Source organism: Scatophagus argus, chromosome 11, assembly GCF_020382885.2.
Source record: "Scatophagus argus isolate fScaArg1 chromosome 11, fScaArg1.pri, whole genome shotgun sequence".
Classification (NCBI taxonomy): domain Eukaryota; kingdom Metazoa; phylum Chordata; class Actinopteri; family Scatophagidae; genus Scatophagus; species Scatophagus argus.
The window spans coordinates 19206758-19226473 of NC_058503.1; the positions used below are offsets into that span (position 1 = coordinate 19206758).

Genomic DNA, 19716 nt, shown 5'->3' on the forward strand with positions numbered 1-19716 from the left:
CCAAAAAGAAGATATGCCCCCTCCCAATAAATGGAAATCATAACAAAATGGAACATCGCTGCTTTTTTTTTTATTACTAGACATTGTGTTCAGACTAACAGTGAAGACAGACGGCTGGACTAGCCAGACAGCGCTAGTTTTGGCTGGAGTCAGCGTATCCGAGTTAAGGTGACGCTGAGGACAGTCTGACATTTTCATATTCCAACCACAAATACCTCCGTATGCATGAAGTATCGCAATAATGTGAAAATGTTCCTGGAACGAACTCTTGACAAAGTTACAAGAAATACAGGAGAAAGTGATTGTTGTGTAGGCGCCTGATTTAACGGGAATCTACAGAAAAATCACATATCTTACACATGACTATGAACTTAAATATGGAATAAGACTAAAAAATGTGACGCCCAGCAATGCTTGGACCTTAGTTGTTTCTTTCATGGCTATTTTATGACACACATTTCATGACGAGGACTGATTCTGATTTGCAGATTATTACTTTTACATTTACAAAGTGGCAGTTAACATAAACATGACTAAATTTTTACTTTTCTGGCTATTCAGTCAGACTGAGGAAAGATACTCCTGCCTGATTGAGATTTGAGAAAATTTCAATCATCAGATGACAAATATGTTCCGTAAGACATAGAAACTGTTAAAAAGAACGGTCCCAGTTAAAGGAGAAGCCATAAACGGAGTTTTGGTGTTCTGCGAGGACAGAAAGACGTGGGCTCAAACACCTGTGATCTTTTGGATGCAGGACAGTCTCGCTGAATCAACAGGCCACCCTGAAACTCCACAGCATCACTCAGCCGATGGAAGAGGTTTCACATGTAAACAAGATGAATTTAAAGGAATGTTGATTCAAATTAAAACCAAGGACATTTGGTCTGATAAGGAAATAAGTGATGATCATGTGAATCATTTGTAAGGCCCATCAGAGGGAACTGAAGTAGGGGAATAGCGTGGCCATGTTCCAATTCAAATCCACCCATCCCATTTTTCACGTTTTTAGAGGGTGAACTCATAAAGCTTTAAGGAAACAGATCATCACTTTGGTAATTTTTGAGATGCTCAGAAACCAGCTTTTTGATATTTGTCTCTAAATACTCTCAATGAATCCTGTAAATATGAAAATTTAGAGGTGCCAGCATTGTGTTTTCTTACAGTAACATCTACAGGAATACAATCACAAGAGTGTGAATCGTACAAATATGTGCAAGGAAACGTGAGGCTGAGCAGAGGGCATAGACACACCTACTGTATAGTACCAATAGGAGGACTAAAGCCAAAAACTAGCAAACAGTGCTGAAAGAAAAGAAGATGACCAGTAAAATGCTACTCAACACATGAGCAGCCGTAATCAAGGACAGTACACGGTGCCTTCAGTAACACCCTAAAAAGGGCCGAATGTATGCAAGACCCATGAAAAGTATTTTTCAATACCAACTTCAATAACAAGGTCATAGTATTTCATTATGTATAGATATATATATCTATAATATACTAATTTCTTTTCATATATAAATCTACTATGAACAGACAGTAAATACACAATTGTTCATCATTACATCATTATACAAAGTAGAAACATTTGCATCCCAACCCTCCCACAAAAACCCTCAACTCAGAAAAAAAGAGGCCACTAAAAACAGAATCTGAACCCTCACCTGTTGTGAAGTATGTCAGCTTTACAATGTAACAGAGAGACAAAGAGGGGACAGCCAACAAATCAACAGGGAAATGCATTTAAAAAAAAAAAAAAAAAAAAAAATAGTACAAAACAAAGTCGCTGGAGCCCACCGAAAGAGCAACACAACCGGAAAAAAATATGACACATAGGAGGGGGAAAGACGGACAGAAGTAGAGTAGTCATTGACAACTGTGTGTGGCAGGAATACTCAGGAGATCGACGTCCTATGTACAGTAAACGACAGTAAAAACCACAGCATTCTGTTTCATGATCACTGGAAATATACACTAAATGTCATTAGCTTGTAGACGAAACAAAAGCGAGAGAAGGTAGTCGGGCCCAAAACAAGATGGTAGGATGGTTACAGGCAGGAAGTTAACTTCTGCATGCTGCGACTATTTGTCAAATATGTATTGTTTTAAAGGGAAAAAATACCTTGTACCTCTGATATTTTGGATGCAGCAACAGACAACCACATTTTACTACAACTGTGCTGATGGCTGGTGTGTTGTACAGTCTGGCTAGTTCTGCTAGGCTCTGACAGCCATTTAAGTTAAAGTTCTTACTCGTTAAAGAATCCCAAATCGTTAAGCTCAGGGTGAACAAAATTAACCTTTTAATCTTTTACTTTTGTCTTCTCAAATATTAAAATATTTACAACTACTCTAAAGGGATTCAGATATGTCAGATTCAGTGAAATGTTTTTGAAACCCAACCCTACAGCAGGATTCAGAATCCAGAGCAGAATCTGAGCTACATGTGCTATTCAGAGTTGCAATGATATTCATTAAACATGAGCTTATCCCACTGGCTGTATCAAAGGACCATAATAAAGAAAAACAACTATAAAAATATGTGTCTACAACTGAATAAAGAGCAGCTTTTGCTTCACTGTCTATGAACAGATGTGTATACGTACACACACACACCTGCCTCACAGCACCTGACATTTGGGCAGCAGATGTGCTTAACAAGGGCCTAAAGATGTTAAACCAGCTGCAAGAGCCTGTGCGGGACTGGAAAATCCCAGGTGGTTCTGTCATTGTTACCACCAGGACACAGTGGTCTTGAAGAGACGGCTCAACAAATTGGTCCATATGAAGTTAATTCCTCTATTCCCTCATTATTCTGCAAAACGGAGATTGAATCTAATGTAAAAATTTAATGGTTGGCCTTAACAGAGATGATGATCATTTGGCTTCATTTTTGTCTTAATACCACTTGAATGCCTTTCCAACTCTGTGCCTTTGCTAAGGTGGCATTGATGTGCAGTGCCACCCGGCGTGCACGCCTGCACCGACTAACTAAGCTGTTTCATATTGTTCTCCTAACCAAACATTGTATGGTGCTGTCAAGATATGATCTACAACATTGAAAGAGCCTTTTGATAGTCCTTTACACCTAAGTGAAATTCCATTATTTTCCAGGACAGTTTTTCATGGTAAAAAGTTTGCATGTTCTTACCGTGCCTGCGCTGGTTTTCTGCAGCTCCCTCTCACAATCCAAAGACATGCAGGTTAGATTAATGGACTGGTTGCACGGCGGACGTTTTAGGATATCACAACAAGAAAGTCACAGATTACATTAACTGAATGTTGAGATCCTGCTATTGGCTGGCTCAAAGTTACAGAGACACGTAATAAAACTGAGCCGTTGTTACTGTTGTTGGATCCATCTGTGTTTTTCCTGAAGTGACAAGTCAACAAGTTATACTATCTGAAGGTGTGAATGCGAGCACCTCCCACCAAATGTCAGCTGCGACTGTGTGGAGGACAAGTGGACGTAGTGAAGGGATGGTTGATTGATGAACACTTAAAATAATAAAACGTTTCAATCGGATGCCTGTCCAAAAACTTCCCTCTGGCTGTAGGTCTGTACCTGATACATGGCTACACTGAGCAATACTAATCCCAACTTTTAACTTCCTTTTAAAATGAACCACCTTCAAATCGTGGCTGGGAACTACCTTCTAAGCTGAGATTATTAAAAATGAGGGGAAAAAGGAAAGACAGAGATACAGTAGGCTGCTTGCAGAGAATTCATAAGTAAACATGCCAAGGTCCTCCAGTCTATGTGCCAACAACATGCAGGCATTGGGTGTCTTGCCAGGATAGAAATGGGGAGAAGAGGCCTCGTTCCCAAACCTGTTTTTTAAGGCAAAGCTCTTTCAGTAGAGTTCAACAGAAAATCCACCAAGTTTGGAAAAAAAGGCACAAACGCACAGTCACTGTCAGTCATTTTGGAATCAGAGCATCTGCTGACCTTTATCATCTGTAATTTTCGACCACACTGCAAGAAATTCAACCACTTTTGTTCCATTCATCCAGATATCTTTAAAGAGCAGGAATGATTCATCCGTAGTGCAGAGTCACAATCACATCAGAAAGTGAGATCAAGATAAAGCACAAAAAGAACAGATTGATAAGAAAAGAAGATTGTCTCTGTACGGTGAAGTACATCTTGTCTAGTGTTTTAAAAGCACTGGTACACAAGGTTGTCAGTGTGGGGTGGTTGAGTCAATCCTCTTATATCCAAGGTCCTGACCAGGCAACACAACACTGATCAGTCTGTGCGCTGCTAATCAGTGAATGCCTTACTCATCTTCAGTGTTCGGTTTCCTTTGAGCGCCACTGTTGTCAGCTCTGCTTGTTCTGTCTCACAATAACATGCCATCATGATATGGCAGAGGTGAGACACAGGAGTGGCATTTAAGTTGACATGGACTCAGTGAGGACACTGTCAAAGACTGGTCTCAGTGGTCAAAGTTCTCGGCTGTTTCTTTACATTGGAGCTTCCTCTTCCATTGGTTCCTCTTCAGCCCTGGGGAAAAGATAACATCAAAAACACTGCTGTAATATTACCAGTTTAAAGTATTGTGACAGTACACTTTAAGGACTGTACATGTAGTTATAAAGCTCTGACTTCCAAACAACCAAAGAACCAAAGAAAGGTAGAAAGATAATATGAAAATATCTTCCTCTCTGTTGTCAAACAGTCACACTTACTTGATTACTTATTGTCTGTTCAGTAAATATCGAGCCAGCAGCCAGTTAGCTTAGTACAAAGACTGTGAAAAGAGCTCACCTGGATCTCTCTGAAGGTAACAAAATCCATATAGTAGCACCACCAAAGCTCACCATTTAACATGTTGGATTTTATTTCTTTAAACCACGCATAAATCATAAAAAATGACATGTTGAGGTTACATGGGGGGTTATGTGCCCGACTATTTCTTGGCTCGGCCCGGTCACTTCCTGGAGAGTAGTGCTGATCATCTCATATAACTCACAGCATAAATTCGAATTAACATGTTGAATAATTGTTTTAATTAGACACTATGGTACACCAGTCACTGAGGCCTACTAAAACACAGACAACACCATGTACCTCTTTACAATCTGCTTGTTGGCGACAGACAGTGAGGCCATGGCAGACACTGTCTCGGCTTCCTCTGCGTCACGCTGAAGGGCTTCGCTCAACGAGCAACCGAGTGTGGAGGCAGAGCGTTGCAGTGAGCGCCAGTATTTGCCTAAGACAAGGACAGGGTGAAAGTCTAATGAGAACAGTTGCGTTACATGCTGGGCTTTTCACAGCTGAGAGATTTGATGTTTGTGCTTCTACAAATTTTGCATGTGAGCTAGTTTGTTTTACTTAAAAAAAAATATTAATAACATCTACAGATGCTCAAAATATATAAAAATAACCAAATATCATTTAGGAAGACACAGTCTATCACTTAGTCACGCATGTTGTGTCTCAGTGCAAATGATCCACTCACTGTGAGCTTCAATAACTTTCTCCAAAGAGTGGACAGCATTGGCGTTCGGCCTCTGCTGCAGCACCTTGTCAGGGATGGGGTCCAACTGAAACAAACAGAAAATAACATAAAATCACAATTCCTGCTTACCGTTTAATGTCAAAAGTGGAAAACAACAGCACTGCATGATTTCCCAGTATCCTCTAACAAAGCCTGGGATGACACTGGAATGGAACCTTTGGGAACATCTGCTTGGTGCGTTAAAGGTCTCCAAATGTCTCCTTTTTCGATACAGTGGGTATGGCTGAATATGTGTTTTTATGAATGCGACTGACAGGTGCTCAGAAATGCTGCAACAGAAACACGACGGAAACCTCACTTGAACTAATGCTCCTGGTTCCCTCCTGGTTTAAAGGATTGCTTTTGAGTGTGGACCATAGCCCGGTGTTGAATCACTCCAAGAGGTGGAGAACAAGCTCGAGCTGCTGACACAATAGAAAATATGCCTCCAGATGCACACCTCCGCCCACTCGTGGAGAGCTTTGCTACTCTTTGACACAAGCTACAATGTGTGCTTTGTACTGTGTCCCACGCTAAGGACACATACTGGTGCACGCAAATGCGCATGGAAACTGCTTGCTCATGCAAACACACACAGACATGCATACTCAAGCACAGTTGAATACAAACACACACACACACCTTAGGGAGCCTGGCTAAGCCTATGAAACTCTCCAAGCCACAATTTAGAGGAAACAAGGCTATTCCCCAATGTGCCTTCCCAACCCGGAATGATTCAATTTCCCCTTTGGCTGACTGCACATACGACACTTTCTCATCCCATTTTGTCAAACAGGGCCATTCAGCTCCACATTCCAACACAAACGACATGCATCCCTTTTCTCCTTCACCCCAAAGGAATAAAGGACCAACTGAGAAACGGGTTAAGGGAGGCATAGAGGAAGAGAAAAAAAATGGGAGAAGAATGTCAGAGAGAAGAGGAAAAAGCCATCGTCGGTCGGTCTTGCTTGGCCAAGGCTGGAAGTTTTCTTTTAATTAAAACAAACAGTGTGTGGGAGGGGTCCACGGGTGCCGAGGGAAGAGGCAGTCGGGGGAGAGGGATACTTTAATCCGGCTGTGGCACGACAGGCTACATCATGCGCACAGGGATGGACAGGGGTGCATGTGCCCAGACGCACACATACATACAGTTTGTGCATAAATATTTATGTTGGGTTGTTTCCTATTTGGCTGACATTCTCATCCTGGGCAACTTAGAAAACCGTCCAACAGCAGAGTGGGCTTAATTACATCATTTGCTATAAAGACATCACAAGCAACCTGCAGATTCTATGAGTAGACATCATAGTTTAATAGTTTATCCATGCAATCACTCAAACCCAACCTTATATTTTCACATTGCAATCAGGAGGAAAACAAAAAAAGCTCTAAACTGCTGAACATAAAAAGGCTCACCCACAAAAGGGATGATTGTCAGATAATTTCATGTAATCTAATGACTCTCATACAGATTTTTTTTACAGTTAGTTTGATCAATTCCATATTTATGTATTAATCACTTCGACTTAGAGGTTCTGTTCAACAGTTACCCAGTTTCTAAGAGAGTCGATTGTTCATTTCAGATGGTGTTGAATTCTTTTTGCAGGGTTGGCGGCTGAGGGATGGCTGATTAATCTGTTATGATTTTATAATTAATATAATTTTAAGATATCTATATTTATTTTTTAAAGCACTGGAAACAGACATACAAACTATTCATTTTAAAATGAGTGTTTTGTGTGTTCAAATGGACAACAGTGCACATTCGTCAAAGTATAGTCCCACTTCTTCAGACTGTGAAGTAACACACTGATACCAACATAGTCCCTTGAGTTTACTTGAGGTAGGGCTGTTTTTGGTTGGATTGGACAATCAAAAACCTACACACTGGGGAACTACACAGAACTGTCAGCTATGGAGATCATCTTTGAGGGATCTTAATTCAAACCATCAATCTTTCAGTCAAAATGTTCTCCTTCAACCTTAAGGCTACAGCTGCCAACTTTTCACCATAGCCCCAGGCAGTCCCAGTTCAGCCCATACTAACCCAGCTCTCTGTCAGGGGTTCTCTGGGGTTTCTAGGGGATCACCTAAGTGCAAGGTTGGACGGGGGCAGCCTGTCAGCTTGATGGACAGCTGGGCCTCACGCTTATAAACCTTAATGGCTCTTGTCAGGGTACTCTAGGGGCCCCCACCTGGCAGGTATGGCAAACACACACACACAGACATGCATGTGTACTATATGCAAGCACAAATTTGTCTGCCACATTATCCACAGCAACATTTCTGTTAATTTAAGTTTGAGATCCTGGCTGTACCTGCACTTCTGCATCTTCACACCACCAGAAGTACAGCAGTCTTTAAGAAAGATGGAAATGTTCCTCAAACATGGTCTGCTGTGACCACGAGAACTGATTTCTGATGCACTCTTTTTCTCTGTGTGACACAGCTGTCCAACACACTAGCTCCTGGCCAACACAACTGAGACACCATGAAAAGCCATGAGGTGAGAGCGAGGAATGTGCCTGGTAAAAACATTCCTGAGGGAGGCTGAAAGCAAAACAGTGGAAAAAGGCGGAAATCCACTTGTTCAGCAAAAGAAAAGTGCATAAGGCATCCATTGTTTACTGTTGTGTGCATGCATGTGCATATGTTGGCAGTCACTGAAACCGGTTGATTATGTTATGCTAACTGAACAAGGTAATGATGTGTACTGTGCAAAGCAGGCGATCTTTTCAGAAAGGTGTGTGGGTTTGCCTTTTAGTTGGAGGGTGGCGGTGAATACTCAGGCCCAAAGGAGGGGCAGTTGATGTTGAGCGTCTTACTGTAACTGGAGTGTAAACACACCGAATAACCTCATTGACAGGTGGTAACAATTAACATATTAGCCTGTTGTTTATCATATAATTGCTAACAACCGTGGCTCGAAGTGGGCCAACATCTGTTTGCGAGCAATCATCAATTAGGCTTGGGTTCAGAGTTGACTAGCGTAGTCGCCAATGCATCATTCATGAGCTATTTAACTAAAAAGACTTAACGATTACGCACTACAGTGGTGGGGGTGAATAAAAGACCCCGTAAAGTCCATTCAGCAATTTTCATCCTTCTCTTTCCCAGCTAATTTGAGCAGCTTTCAAAGGAAACCTAATGCTCATTATAGCAAAGCTCGTCTTGACCTGCCAATAAAAGCACAGATATGTTTCTCACACTAGCAAGCAGTAAAACGCTGGAAATACAACCTACACAGGAGGTGAAGAGGATTTAAGTAACACCTTTAGGATGTTTTGGTTCCAGTGCGAAGCTTGCCAAAATCTACCTTTTCAAACTGCCACAACAACAAAAACACTAATAAACACACAATTAGGATGGTAAATCTTACCCACTTACATTGTTTTTACTGGAAATGAGATGTAATTAGTGGGCTTTGCAGCATTATGTCAACTCCAAAGTTAATTTATAAACTCTTTTGAACTTTTGTAATGCAGAAACTCATCTCTGAGTCCAAACTGATATAACAAACAGCAACACTCACTGGCACGTAAGCATCATTCAAGCCATAATTCGTGGCTTAAACTACAGTATCTGTACAGCTACATAAATGTGGTAACGTCTTGGGTTCTGGACACTTCCAGACAGCTGGTCAGCTGTGCTTCATAAACAAAAGCACAGCTGACCAGCTAATCCAGCTGTGGTCCCATGCCTGGGCCTACTCATTCGCTCCATTCACAGTCAGCCAACACACACATGCACAAACCAGAATGTGTCCTCTAGAAATAACCCACTCAGTGGACATATTCAAACAAGTCCAAAATTAGTACAACTGTTGGTCGCTTGCCGAGATCTGCCTTGATGCTCCACCTGGTTGGTGAGGCTATAGTACCTACTGAGGTCTAAAACTGAATTAAGTCTTCTGTTTCTTCTTCTGATTCTTTTTGCCATCAGAGGCCATAACTGGACATTTGTCTGCAAATGAGGAAAAAAGAAACAAAACACCAGGCCTTTTCTTTTATCTCTCCCTCCAGCTCAATTCCTCACTGATGTTTCCACCTACATTCCAACTCCATTACAGAGGCCATTGCTGAGATTATGATAAAAAGACTTGCTTCCTGCCATTCTGATCTGATCAGGAACATTTTAGGCTCTCTTTCTTGTTTGTGATCAGCTATCAAAGCTCCACACAGCAGAATGATCTGCCTTTGTTCAAACAGCTGACATCACTTGCTGCCAAAGAGCCAACCAGTACTGTACAGGCTTTGCTGGTTTAATTTTTACTTGAGGCTATGTGTGGTGTTCAGTATGTAGCATGCTGTATTCCACAAGTTGCAATTCTAAACAATATAAAATTGCCTCCAAAATTATGAGGAAAAGAACAACATCTGACTCATTTTTTGTAAAATAATCTGTCTCAAAAATAAATATAATTAAAGTATATGTATATACGATATAATTAACATACCTTTCCAGACTTTGAAGGCCCGCAGAGGTTCTGCACTCTGTACAGCTGTTTTATAACAATAGTTTCCACCCTCCCAACTTCAAATGATTACTCCATTTCCTTTTATTATCTGATGCCTACAGCTCAGGCTGACCCTGCTGGAAGAGGTGCGAGGGTAACCGTTTTCAGATGTGTACTAGTGACAGGGCCCCGGGTGCTCGGGTGAGAGGGGTGTCCTGCAGGGCTGAGGCAATTGACGCTCCTTGCCTCCAGCCTATTTTCAAATTTTCAGCTCCCCGTGGCACCCATCCAGTGACCTCCTCCAAAACCCCTGCTGAGGCCGACTCTCTGCAGCCTGCTGAAACCTAAGAAGCAAACCCCCGGATCCAATTCCTTATTTTTGCAGCAGGGCGGTGTTGTGAGGAACGAGAGCGTCCTTCAAACTGGAAGTCCTGAGTGCAAACCTCCGTGACAGCAAAAAGCACCCGCCCTGCTGAAGTGTCCTTGAATTCCTGAATCCTTACCAGATGTAATGGCTGGTGTTACTCTATGTAACTTTGAGTCATTGGTGGGCACAGCACAGGTAAATAGAATTATTAGATTAAACCTCTAGTTGATGCTTCCCCCTCTTATGCACAAGCCTGCTTCAGCAGAGCTATTCGTTTTCTTTGACAGCTTTGGCACGTTGAGTGGCTTTCCTCTTTAAGAAGAAATATTAACAGGTTAACAACACAGTGATTTAAAGAAGCCCCAGTCTGTCCCCTGTCATTTTAGTCCTGCACAGTTCATTTGTCTGCGGTGGTCAATGTCTTCGTGTTCTACAGGACGGTGGTCGGGTTGGTCACAGTGACCGAGTTTTATTAATGTGATCCTGTGTTATTGTTCTGTTTGTTTTGCTCTGACGCCAAGATCCACATGGAACAAGGCCATGTGGCTTTTTTTACAGTTCCAAGAACTCATTTATAGCTTTAGCTGTCTGCAAGGAACTGGAACAAGAGGCTGAGGGATGCTCAGATACCACCTTTAACAAGGCAGATACTGATTCAGAGCAAAACGTTTAAGTATCTACTCAGTCAATTAGTCCATACAGTCTTAATTTGTTTTGAAGTTGAGACTGAAATAAATTCAACCGCACACGACAACTATTTTAATTTAGCAATATAACTACTAACTGTGAATGCTTTCAGAATGCCTGCTGTGCAATTTGTGTAACCTGACCACTGATTTGAAGCCATATTAAAACAAAGACCATAGCAAGTGCAACAACCTTTAAATAAATGTCTCAAGACATTTGCCACTGACTGTATGGTAGGTTTCTCACTACAACAATACATTGTTACACCATATTGTGATGGCCATATGCAGTTAAATATGCTATGCAATGTACTGTTTCTACCTAAATGAGAACTGTAGACCCATATGCATGAGGAGAACTGTTCTTGATGTCTCACCGGGCAGAATATAATGGCTTTAACAGGTACAGTAAGATTCCAGCGGCAACCAACACTCAGGGTGCTTGTGGTTTGGCTTGCAGCAATACTTATAAGTGGTCAGGATTTGTTGAAAAAAATAAAAAGTTAATGCAAGAGTGTCAACGTGGATATTCAGTTTTGATATGGAGTTGACTCGTGATGCAGCCTGGACATCCAGTATCTGGACAGAAAACACTGATATTTCTGAACCAAAAAGACACAGAAAAGTGTAGTTGCACTCAGTATGCACCATTTCTTCTACAAATATAAACTAACAGTCACACCTTCTACTCTTCCCATAAAGCTATACAGTATGATCTCTATTCTGTAACACAATTTAGTAGTCCTTCAGCAAGGAGATATCTTGGATGCATAATGTCGGGGGAGAAAATAAGACTTGAGAAGTTCTTCCAAAAAAGCACTCCAGCCTCTCCATTAGCTGGAAGAAAAGAGTGGGCAGCTTTGAGTAGTTGCAACTCTGTTGTGTGCCATGAATCACAGAGCGCTGCTGTTTGTTCAGTTCCACGGCCCAACCTACACACTACCACAATTAACCTTCTGCCTGGAAATCCTCTCCCTCTGACGTACTTGTGCGTGTGTCTGTCTGTGTGTAGTGTGTGTGTGTGAGTGCGTGTGTGCGTGTGTGTGTGTGGTGTTGACTTCCTCTCTGAGTGGTAGAGAAAGCATAAGAGAACATGGAGGGAAAATGGTTTTGGCAAAGATAAAAGAACACTTTTTGTCAGAGGAATATACAAGCCTGTCCTGTATTTTTAATTTAATATCTATATAATGGGGCCATCAAAATATTATCCTGCACCTTTTCTGTGTTTGGTAGTTAAAGTAATTATTTTTGCCAACACTGTTTGAGTGTTTGTTCACAACATCATTTTAATAGCCATTCATGTGAGTCACCTACTCAGTGGACACAAAATCCAAGAGTTGCCTGAGATGTAAACATTCAAAGCAAGAGTTGGACTTTTTCCCACTTTACAAACAATCAGGAAAACTTGTTGTTGTTAATACTTTATGTTCACGTACTTGATCACTTGGTTTATTTTGAATTAAATGTAGCCAGAAGTAAAAAATTGTGGTAAATTGAGTGCAACTGCATTCGGAGGATTTCATGCAGACAGCACAAATAAACCTTCACCTGATTGTACTCTGCATGTTCAGTTCAATGAAACAAAACGTACAAACTGTACTAATGAGACTATTATTAATTAAGCTCATTAATGCATTAATTAGAGCAGAACTGTAAATCTATGTGTACTTTATTACTGCCATTAAATTGAACTTTGCCAACTTGACAGTAATATAATAAAAAACAGATCATATTTTCTATAAAAGGATATTTCTGGTGAGTGTATGCAGGATATTTGTGGTGTATGTTTGTAGCTCCCATCATAAACCTCAGTGCTTACTCAAGTGCACAATTCCAGATGTATTTGTCAAATCTTAGTGGCCTGCTCGAGGTCATTTTGACAGTAAATTATGAGGATATTTTGAAGGTAATTCATCCCGCCTCCTCTTGGCTCTCATCTTACCTCATTGCCGAGCAGAGCAGAGACGCAGGCTTCGGAGGCATCACATATGGCTGTGAGGTCATGACCCCCCTCCAGGGCGAGTACCAACCGACCGCCTGCCAGACCCATCAGCTGCCTGGTCAGGTAGCCAAAGCCTGGACGCACAGGAAATGACAGCAAAAAGAAGGCAGAGAGAGCAGGAGCAAAAGAATGAGATGGGGGAGCACTGATGTTCAAGCTCTAACTTCCTTTTTGGATATTGATCAAAGAAAAAAAGAGAAAAATGGGGTTTGGGCATGCTTGAGGAAAGGGGGTGACTGCATCAGAGAGAGGAAGAGGAAAAAAAAGAGAGTGCACTGTGGATTTACTGGGGGCCAAAAAACAAGCCATAATATAAGCCAGGTTTAATTTCAATAAATGCGGCTTTGCGTTTAGGCTTGGTCACAGCCTTTGATCTTTTTCTTTCAGGGCGAGGGGAGTTTTAATATATGCATTCAGCCATACTTTCTTCTCCCCTGAATTCTCCCCATATCCCGTCTTCCTGCAATCCTTTTTAAACCACCCATATCACCCCCTTCACAACCAGACCCCTGCTCTTATTTGAGATCTGCTGGGTGGTTTTATAAAAGCCCTTTGCTGGCACGCCAGGGTTCTGGATCTGAATACACAAGTCAGACACAAGGCATGCATTTGAGTGTCTGTGTGTGTCTTTTTTTTCCCTTGTTATCAATTGGAATTACCTCTGCTGGTTGTATCTCAAGGCTTACCAGTCATGCTGCAGTTTACATCCACGTCTGTCCATAGTCACATCATATACTGTATTTAGTGACCGATAAAGAGTTTCATCACACGGTGCAATTACAATCACCTGAAGCTCAATATCATCTTTACCAAAGAGGTTGTGGTGGACTACAAAGCTTTAAATCTGGCTGCTGCTGCAAAAGAGCTACAGATTCTAAAACATGGATGCTTCATACACAGGTTCATCCTGGCAGCAAAGAAATTCCAAGCAATCAGTTTCAAGGTAGAAATCCAAGACCAGTGTCACCAATTCAGTATCTGACCAAAAGGTCACAGTGACCTTTGACCACCAAAATCCAATCAGTTCAGTTCTTTGAGTCCAAGTAGGTATTTGTGTCAAAACTGAGAAGTTGCAGTCATGTTTGTTGCTGGTACAGAGACATAAAAATTGTGTTGCAACTTCACGAGTGAGACCGCCTGAATCAAGTTTTTTTAAGATTTATTTATTTATTTATTTTTTTCCAGTGTGGCATAAAAAGGGAGAAATTAACTGTGTAGCTGCAGTCAGTACTTACATTTGGCTGTGAGTTTGTATCCTCCCAGGGGTGAGGCATGGCCGTCTACCGCATCAAAGCCTGAAGATACCAGAACCACGTCTGGGGCAAACTCATTGGCAATAGGCATAACCACCGTCCTGGAGTAACCAACAGGAAAGAACTGTCAACAAAATAATGTTTTTTATGGCGGTGACTGTATAAGACAGAAAAGTGGGAAAATTTTCTGAAGTCATATATAGGACACTTTGTTTGAAAACACATGCATTTGGTTTTTGGCTTTGCTGCCCTCCACAGGAATCCCAGAAAGCAAAAGTGGACTAAAGATTCAAAAGCACTGACGGCATGGAAAGCTTGGTGATAAGAGAAGTAAAGTTTAGAGAGGCAGTCCCCTCGTTGAGTCCATTAATAAGTCATGCTGCCCGTCACTAATAGATATTAGACCGTTTGAACAGGAGGACTTTGCTACAACCAAACTTTTACATTCAGATGAAAGAAACTGCTGCCACAACAACTTCAATGTACAATCAAAATCACCAAGCCTGATGAGAAAAGTCTTCAAGATTTTAATACATTATAGTAAAATATTCTACCATATTTTCAGGACATTTAACTAAGTCATTCACAGTTTAACATGCACTATAGCAACAGTTGATTTGATATTTGATCGTGAACTCTGTCACCTCTGATGGCTAAGAGAAGACGACTATTAAATTATGTATGTGGAGATACGCCTTCAGTGTGTTTACTGTCTCTTGGATGATGATTGTTGCGTTTGGTGGAACCATGCAGAGAAACTACATGCCATTTTTGCAGTACATCAGCTGCTCTATTTTACAATTCTTTTATGGCTTTTCTCTCTCTTTCAAGGTTTTCAAAGCAAACATCCACCTAATGAGTTTGTATGCACAGTATGTGTGTGGCAAAGAAAATTACAGCATGCACTTTTTGAAGTGGAAAGTTCGGAAATTTGAAGACAGCAATACACTACAACATCCCTAAGTAAAAAGGAGAAACGGAAGGACAGATTTAATTGCATGTGTGTATGTGTGTTCAGTATGCAGGATAATTCTGACACTGGATGGGTGTGGTGAATGAGGGCTGTTTGTGTACAACCTTCATCTAACAAACAGCTGGCAGGGATGGACTGCAATGTGTCATACACATAAATCCAATCAGCAGTGGGATACTGTGCAATGATTCACTGCAAGTTGTGGCTGGAAAATCCAGTTCAGTTTATATGGTGATCTTGCTTGAAAAAAACGTAAATGAAGTATGTGCATTTAGTACTAAAATAGTTTTGCACAGGAAGATTATAGGTATAGATCATGTAAGATTAGACTAGTTTGAATTGATAGGCTTCATTTTATTTTTAAATTTAAATGAAATAAATAAATCGAATTACAAATCAGGTAATGTACGCATATCTTAAGTCAAAAATAATTCAAACTCTAAGTTTCATTTTCTGTTTGAATACCCGTAAGGGTATCAGGAGGTGATCACGTAACTGATGTATAATATTAGAGTTGGCACACTTATGGTTTTAGTTGTCTTTTTAAAAGTACAATGTGTCATGGTAATCTGGTTTAGCATGATTTAGTTCATAAATAGTTGGACTTCCCAGATGGCAAATCAAGTGGTTCCCTATGACTCAGGTTCTACCCTGGAATTTTTGGGGACCTGGGATTATTGGACAAGCAGTGTTTTGGTGAGATCTGTGAGTGACGGAGTACCACAGGGTCCCCCCATAGGTCCTCTGTACTTTGCCAACCTCAGAAACACGGTGTTGGTTTGCTGGCTGTGGGCAAGCAGCGTGCCCTGAACTCCGCAGGCCACTGGTTTTTCCATTTCTTGTTAACCACCAAATTATAACCCTCAACTGTGCACACCACACCCCCGACCACAACACAAAACACATACGTACACACAGCTGTCTGGGGGAGAGGCGGGAGGCAGCATTAGGAGATTTTTGGTAGGCCCAGACAGCAAGGACACACGGAGTGCGTGCGTCACTGTGTGTTAGCGTGCATCTGGCAACATTTCAGAGGAAAACCTCATGTAAAGAAGATGAAGGAATAGGATGGAAGACAAAAGTTTGAATGAGAGAAATAGAGATACAGAAAATGAAAAAGCCTGAGAAACCTGTTGAGGGGAGGGAGCCTAGAAAGAAAACATGGACTGAGACTGAGTGAGACATGAATGAACAGTGGATGAAAGATGGGAAAATTATGTTGGCACAGTGAGGCAAGTGAGAATGTGTCTAAAAAGCATTAGACATCATCTGTTGTGCCAACACATCATGTTTTTCCCACACATGATCTGTTGCATCAACAGTTCATAAGCTTCAAATCAGACAGCATTCAACAAGACAAACTAGACAATTGTGCAAAATGAACAACCACTCTGTCTAAGGAAGTTAATATTTTCCAGCTCCAGTTTCTGAGTTTACCGCATGTGTTCACAGGTTTTCTCTCTCTTTCTCCGCCTACTCACAGACTTACATACACACACAGAGTCTTGGCCCATTAACATTTGGGCCATAAAAGACCCCACACTAAAGGGAGTTGGCCACAGGCAAGCATGTGGGCTGACACACGGCGCAGGGGGAAACCTTGACCGCCAAGGATACTTTAATTACAGAGGGCTCCCCAGTCCCCCTAACCCCCCACCCCCACCCCTCCATCCAACCTTGAATACAGAGACAGTTCTGGTCACGATGATGAAAACTGCTGGTGTCATCAGTTCCAACCCCCACCCCCAGGAATAATATACTGACATTTAAGGAAATAAAAAACCACAGCAATCAATTAGCAGGCTGGCATAAAGGGAAACTAGTGGTTTTAGGGAAGGTTAATTGTGCGTGAATCAGAGGCTATGTATGTGGAGATGAAAAAGCTTTTCTCTTAATTACGGGGGAGGGTTTACAACTGAGCGGTGGGACATCCTGAGCAAAGAGGCTGTGATCTAAACCACTGCTGCCTCTCTCATGACTATAAGTTGTCTAACCTGGGTGAGCATGCGGTGTAAACTTTTGTTTGGCCTTGTTTGGTTTACATAGCAACAGGTGCATGTGTCACAGCATCAGCTGAGAAACGCTGGACTTGGGCCCATGATCGTATGTGTGAGTGAATTTCTGGGAATGATGTGTGTGTCGCTGTAGTTTGGCCATTCATAAAGTTAGGACTTAAAAAAAAAATCAATCAGTCAAATCAGTGGAGCAGGGGGTCAAGCTCCAGATCCTACAGACCTCTGCCAAAGTAAGTGGACACTTTTCACAGGCTGAATAGTCCTCATCGTGATGAGTAAACTGATCTTAATGCACCCCCCCTTTAACTTTAATCCTTATCAACGATTGACGAGTGATAATTAGGCTTGAGTAAATGCAGAAGCTTCGTCAAACGCAGTCATACATTTGATACTTGCCTTGGGAGGCCCTGAAACTCATGAAGGGCCTTTTTTTGATTTGCTCTGCTCTGACTAATTATTCCTCTTCTGATCCTGATGAGTGTATTCAGTTTTTGGCAACTGCTATGATGCACAATTTCAAGTGCACACAAATTCATTCACACAAGTTAATACAGCAGTAGGTCTGGGCATGGTGGTAATTTTCAAAACATCCTCTCTAGGGACTACGCATCTTTGTGTGATTACTATAGTCCATAATTTATCCTTTTCCACATCTTGATTAAGCCTTCGAATCCAATGTACTCCAGGTTTCTAACAAGCAGGGCAAAGGGCTGAAATGTGGCACTTGTGCTGGGCCGTCGACTATAGATAAATCATTTAATACAGCTTGTGTCAATCAGAATGTGGTAATTTGTTAATCCACAGTACAGAGACAATATGTTTAATGTTCCATATCTGCTTAATCTGGATTTGATGCAAGTAGCATGAATCAGCTACAAGTTGGGAGAGGAGCAACAAAGACACACCTGTTTGGAAAGTTCCACAGGTAAACGGGTAACAGGTGATACCATCATGATAGGATATGAAAGCGGCATACTTGAAAAACTCTGTCGAGACCGGATTTGTCGCATTATGTTTTAAGATGCTCCAACTCTTTGGAATTGGGAATGATTTCAAAATTAATTTCAGCAGTATTAGTTCTTATGGTTTATTTCGTCCATAGATATTAGAATATACCAGCTATCAAATATTCTAAAAACACTATGCTAGATAAAATCCGCCCATATTTAGATTTAGGGATGATTACCATCACCAGTTAATTCCAAGGATTTTAAGGACTCATCATTGGTGGAGAGATGCAACCTCACACCTGCAGTAAACAGGCCAGGTGAGGCCTGTTTTAGAAGAAAACATACTTTGTCCTTTAGAGGGAGCCGTGCTCATCAAACCAGTCAACAAATGGTTAAACTGCAGAGCTTCAAGGCTTTCCCTCTCCGTTCATAAAAAAAAAAAAAAAATCAGAGGAGAGCGGGAGAGGAGAGAGAGAATAAGAGAGCGAAAAACTCACACACGCACACTTACACTTCAAAGCCCTGTCATCTGGCACTGAGGAGAGCTGGTTTGAATTAAGTTTAATTCTCCTCCTCTCTCGTCTTTCCAAGTTCATGGCAGAAGAGGGAGTGAAAGGAGGAGAAGGAGAGAGAGAGAGAGAGAGGGAAAGAAAGGCAGAGACGGTGCTTCTGGTTTTCATTAGGGCCAATTTTCTTATCTTTTTTCTCTATGCTTTCTGGAGGCTCAGACTTGATCCCCTGCAAATGCAACGTGGCACAGGCCAGCAGAGGAATGGGAAGGTGCCGACTGCAAGGCACGCATCCCCTCCCGGAGAGGAGGAACGAGAGGACCACAACACACAGATAAACAATGAGGCTGAAAGAGTGAGACAGGCTGTGTGTATCAGGTGTCCACTCACATGCGGTTGTGGTTGTAAATGTTAAAGCACACTGAATGTAAAAGCTGCAGGTGTGAGCATTTGTGCGTTTGTTTCTCTGCGTTCTTGTGCATATTCATGCACCTTCATTTAGAGTTTGAGCGCAGACTTTCTGCATTTCAGTGTGTGCTAATGTGTGTGTGTGTGTGTGTGTGACTTCGTCCAGTACTGTTACAGCCACGGGGATTAATGGCGCCAGGGTCTGAGGTGGTACACACCCAAACTCTCGTTTTTCTTTACTTTATATCTTTGGACCTCTTTCACAACACAAACTATACTCATTTAATAGCCTAAAATAACATAAACAGAACACACAAACACAGTGCAAGCCTCTCCAGATGCTTGTTCACTCATTTGGATGCAGGCACCCCTTACATACACGCACCGAATCTACTATAGGCTCCGTCAAGGTCAATAGCCCACTATTCTATGATATGCAAATCAAATATTATATGTTAAGAGGTTGTCTTCAGTGCCTAAAGGCAGAAAGAGGAGAGTGGAGAGCTGGAGCACATAGAGGTCTGGGGTGCATTAACAGGCTAAGGTGTGCATCCGGTGGCTTGCGTGCCAAAAGCTGCGAGAAGACAGTG

The 19716-nt window shown here is 41.6% G+C and overlaps 1 protein-coding gene across 4 annotated transcripts in view; it reads right to left on the reverse strand.

Annotated features, from left to right (window-relative positions):
- Window positions 1-3916: 3916 nt before the first annotated feature.
- The window catches only part of hdac4 (histone deacetylase 4), a 101145-nt gene continuing 85345 nt past the window's right edge, over window positions 3917-19716 (reverse strand). For all 4 annotated transcript variants that reach the window (XM_046404645.1, XM_046404646.1, XM_046404648.1 and 1 more), the window contains 5 exons: window positions 14254-14372; window positions 12959-13092; window positions 5469-5553; window positions 5078-5219; window positions 3917-4510 (listed from right to left, as the gene is read on the reverse strand). In XM_046404645.1, coding sequence (XP_046260601.1) covers window positions 4471-4510; window positions 5078-5219; window positions 5469-5553; window positions 12959-13092; window positions 14254-14372 — 520 coding nt within the window. In that variant the 3' untranslated portion in view covers window positions 3917-4470. The remainder of the gene's footprint in view (window positions 4511-5077; window positions 5220-5468; window positions 5554-12958; window positions 13093-14253; window positions 14373-19716) is intronic.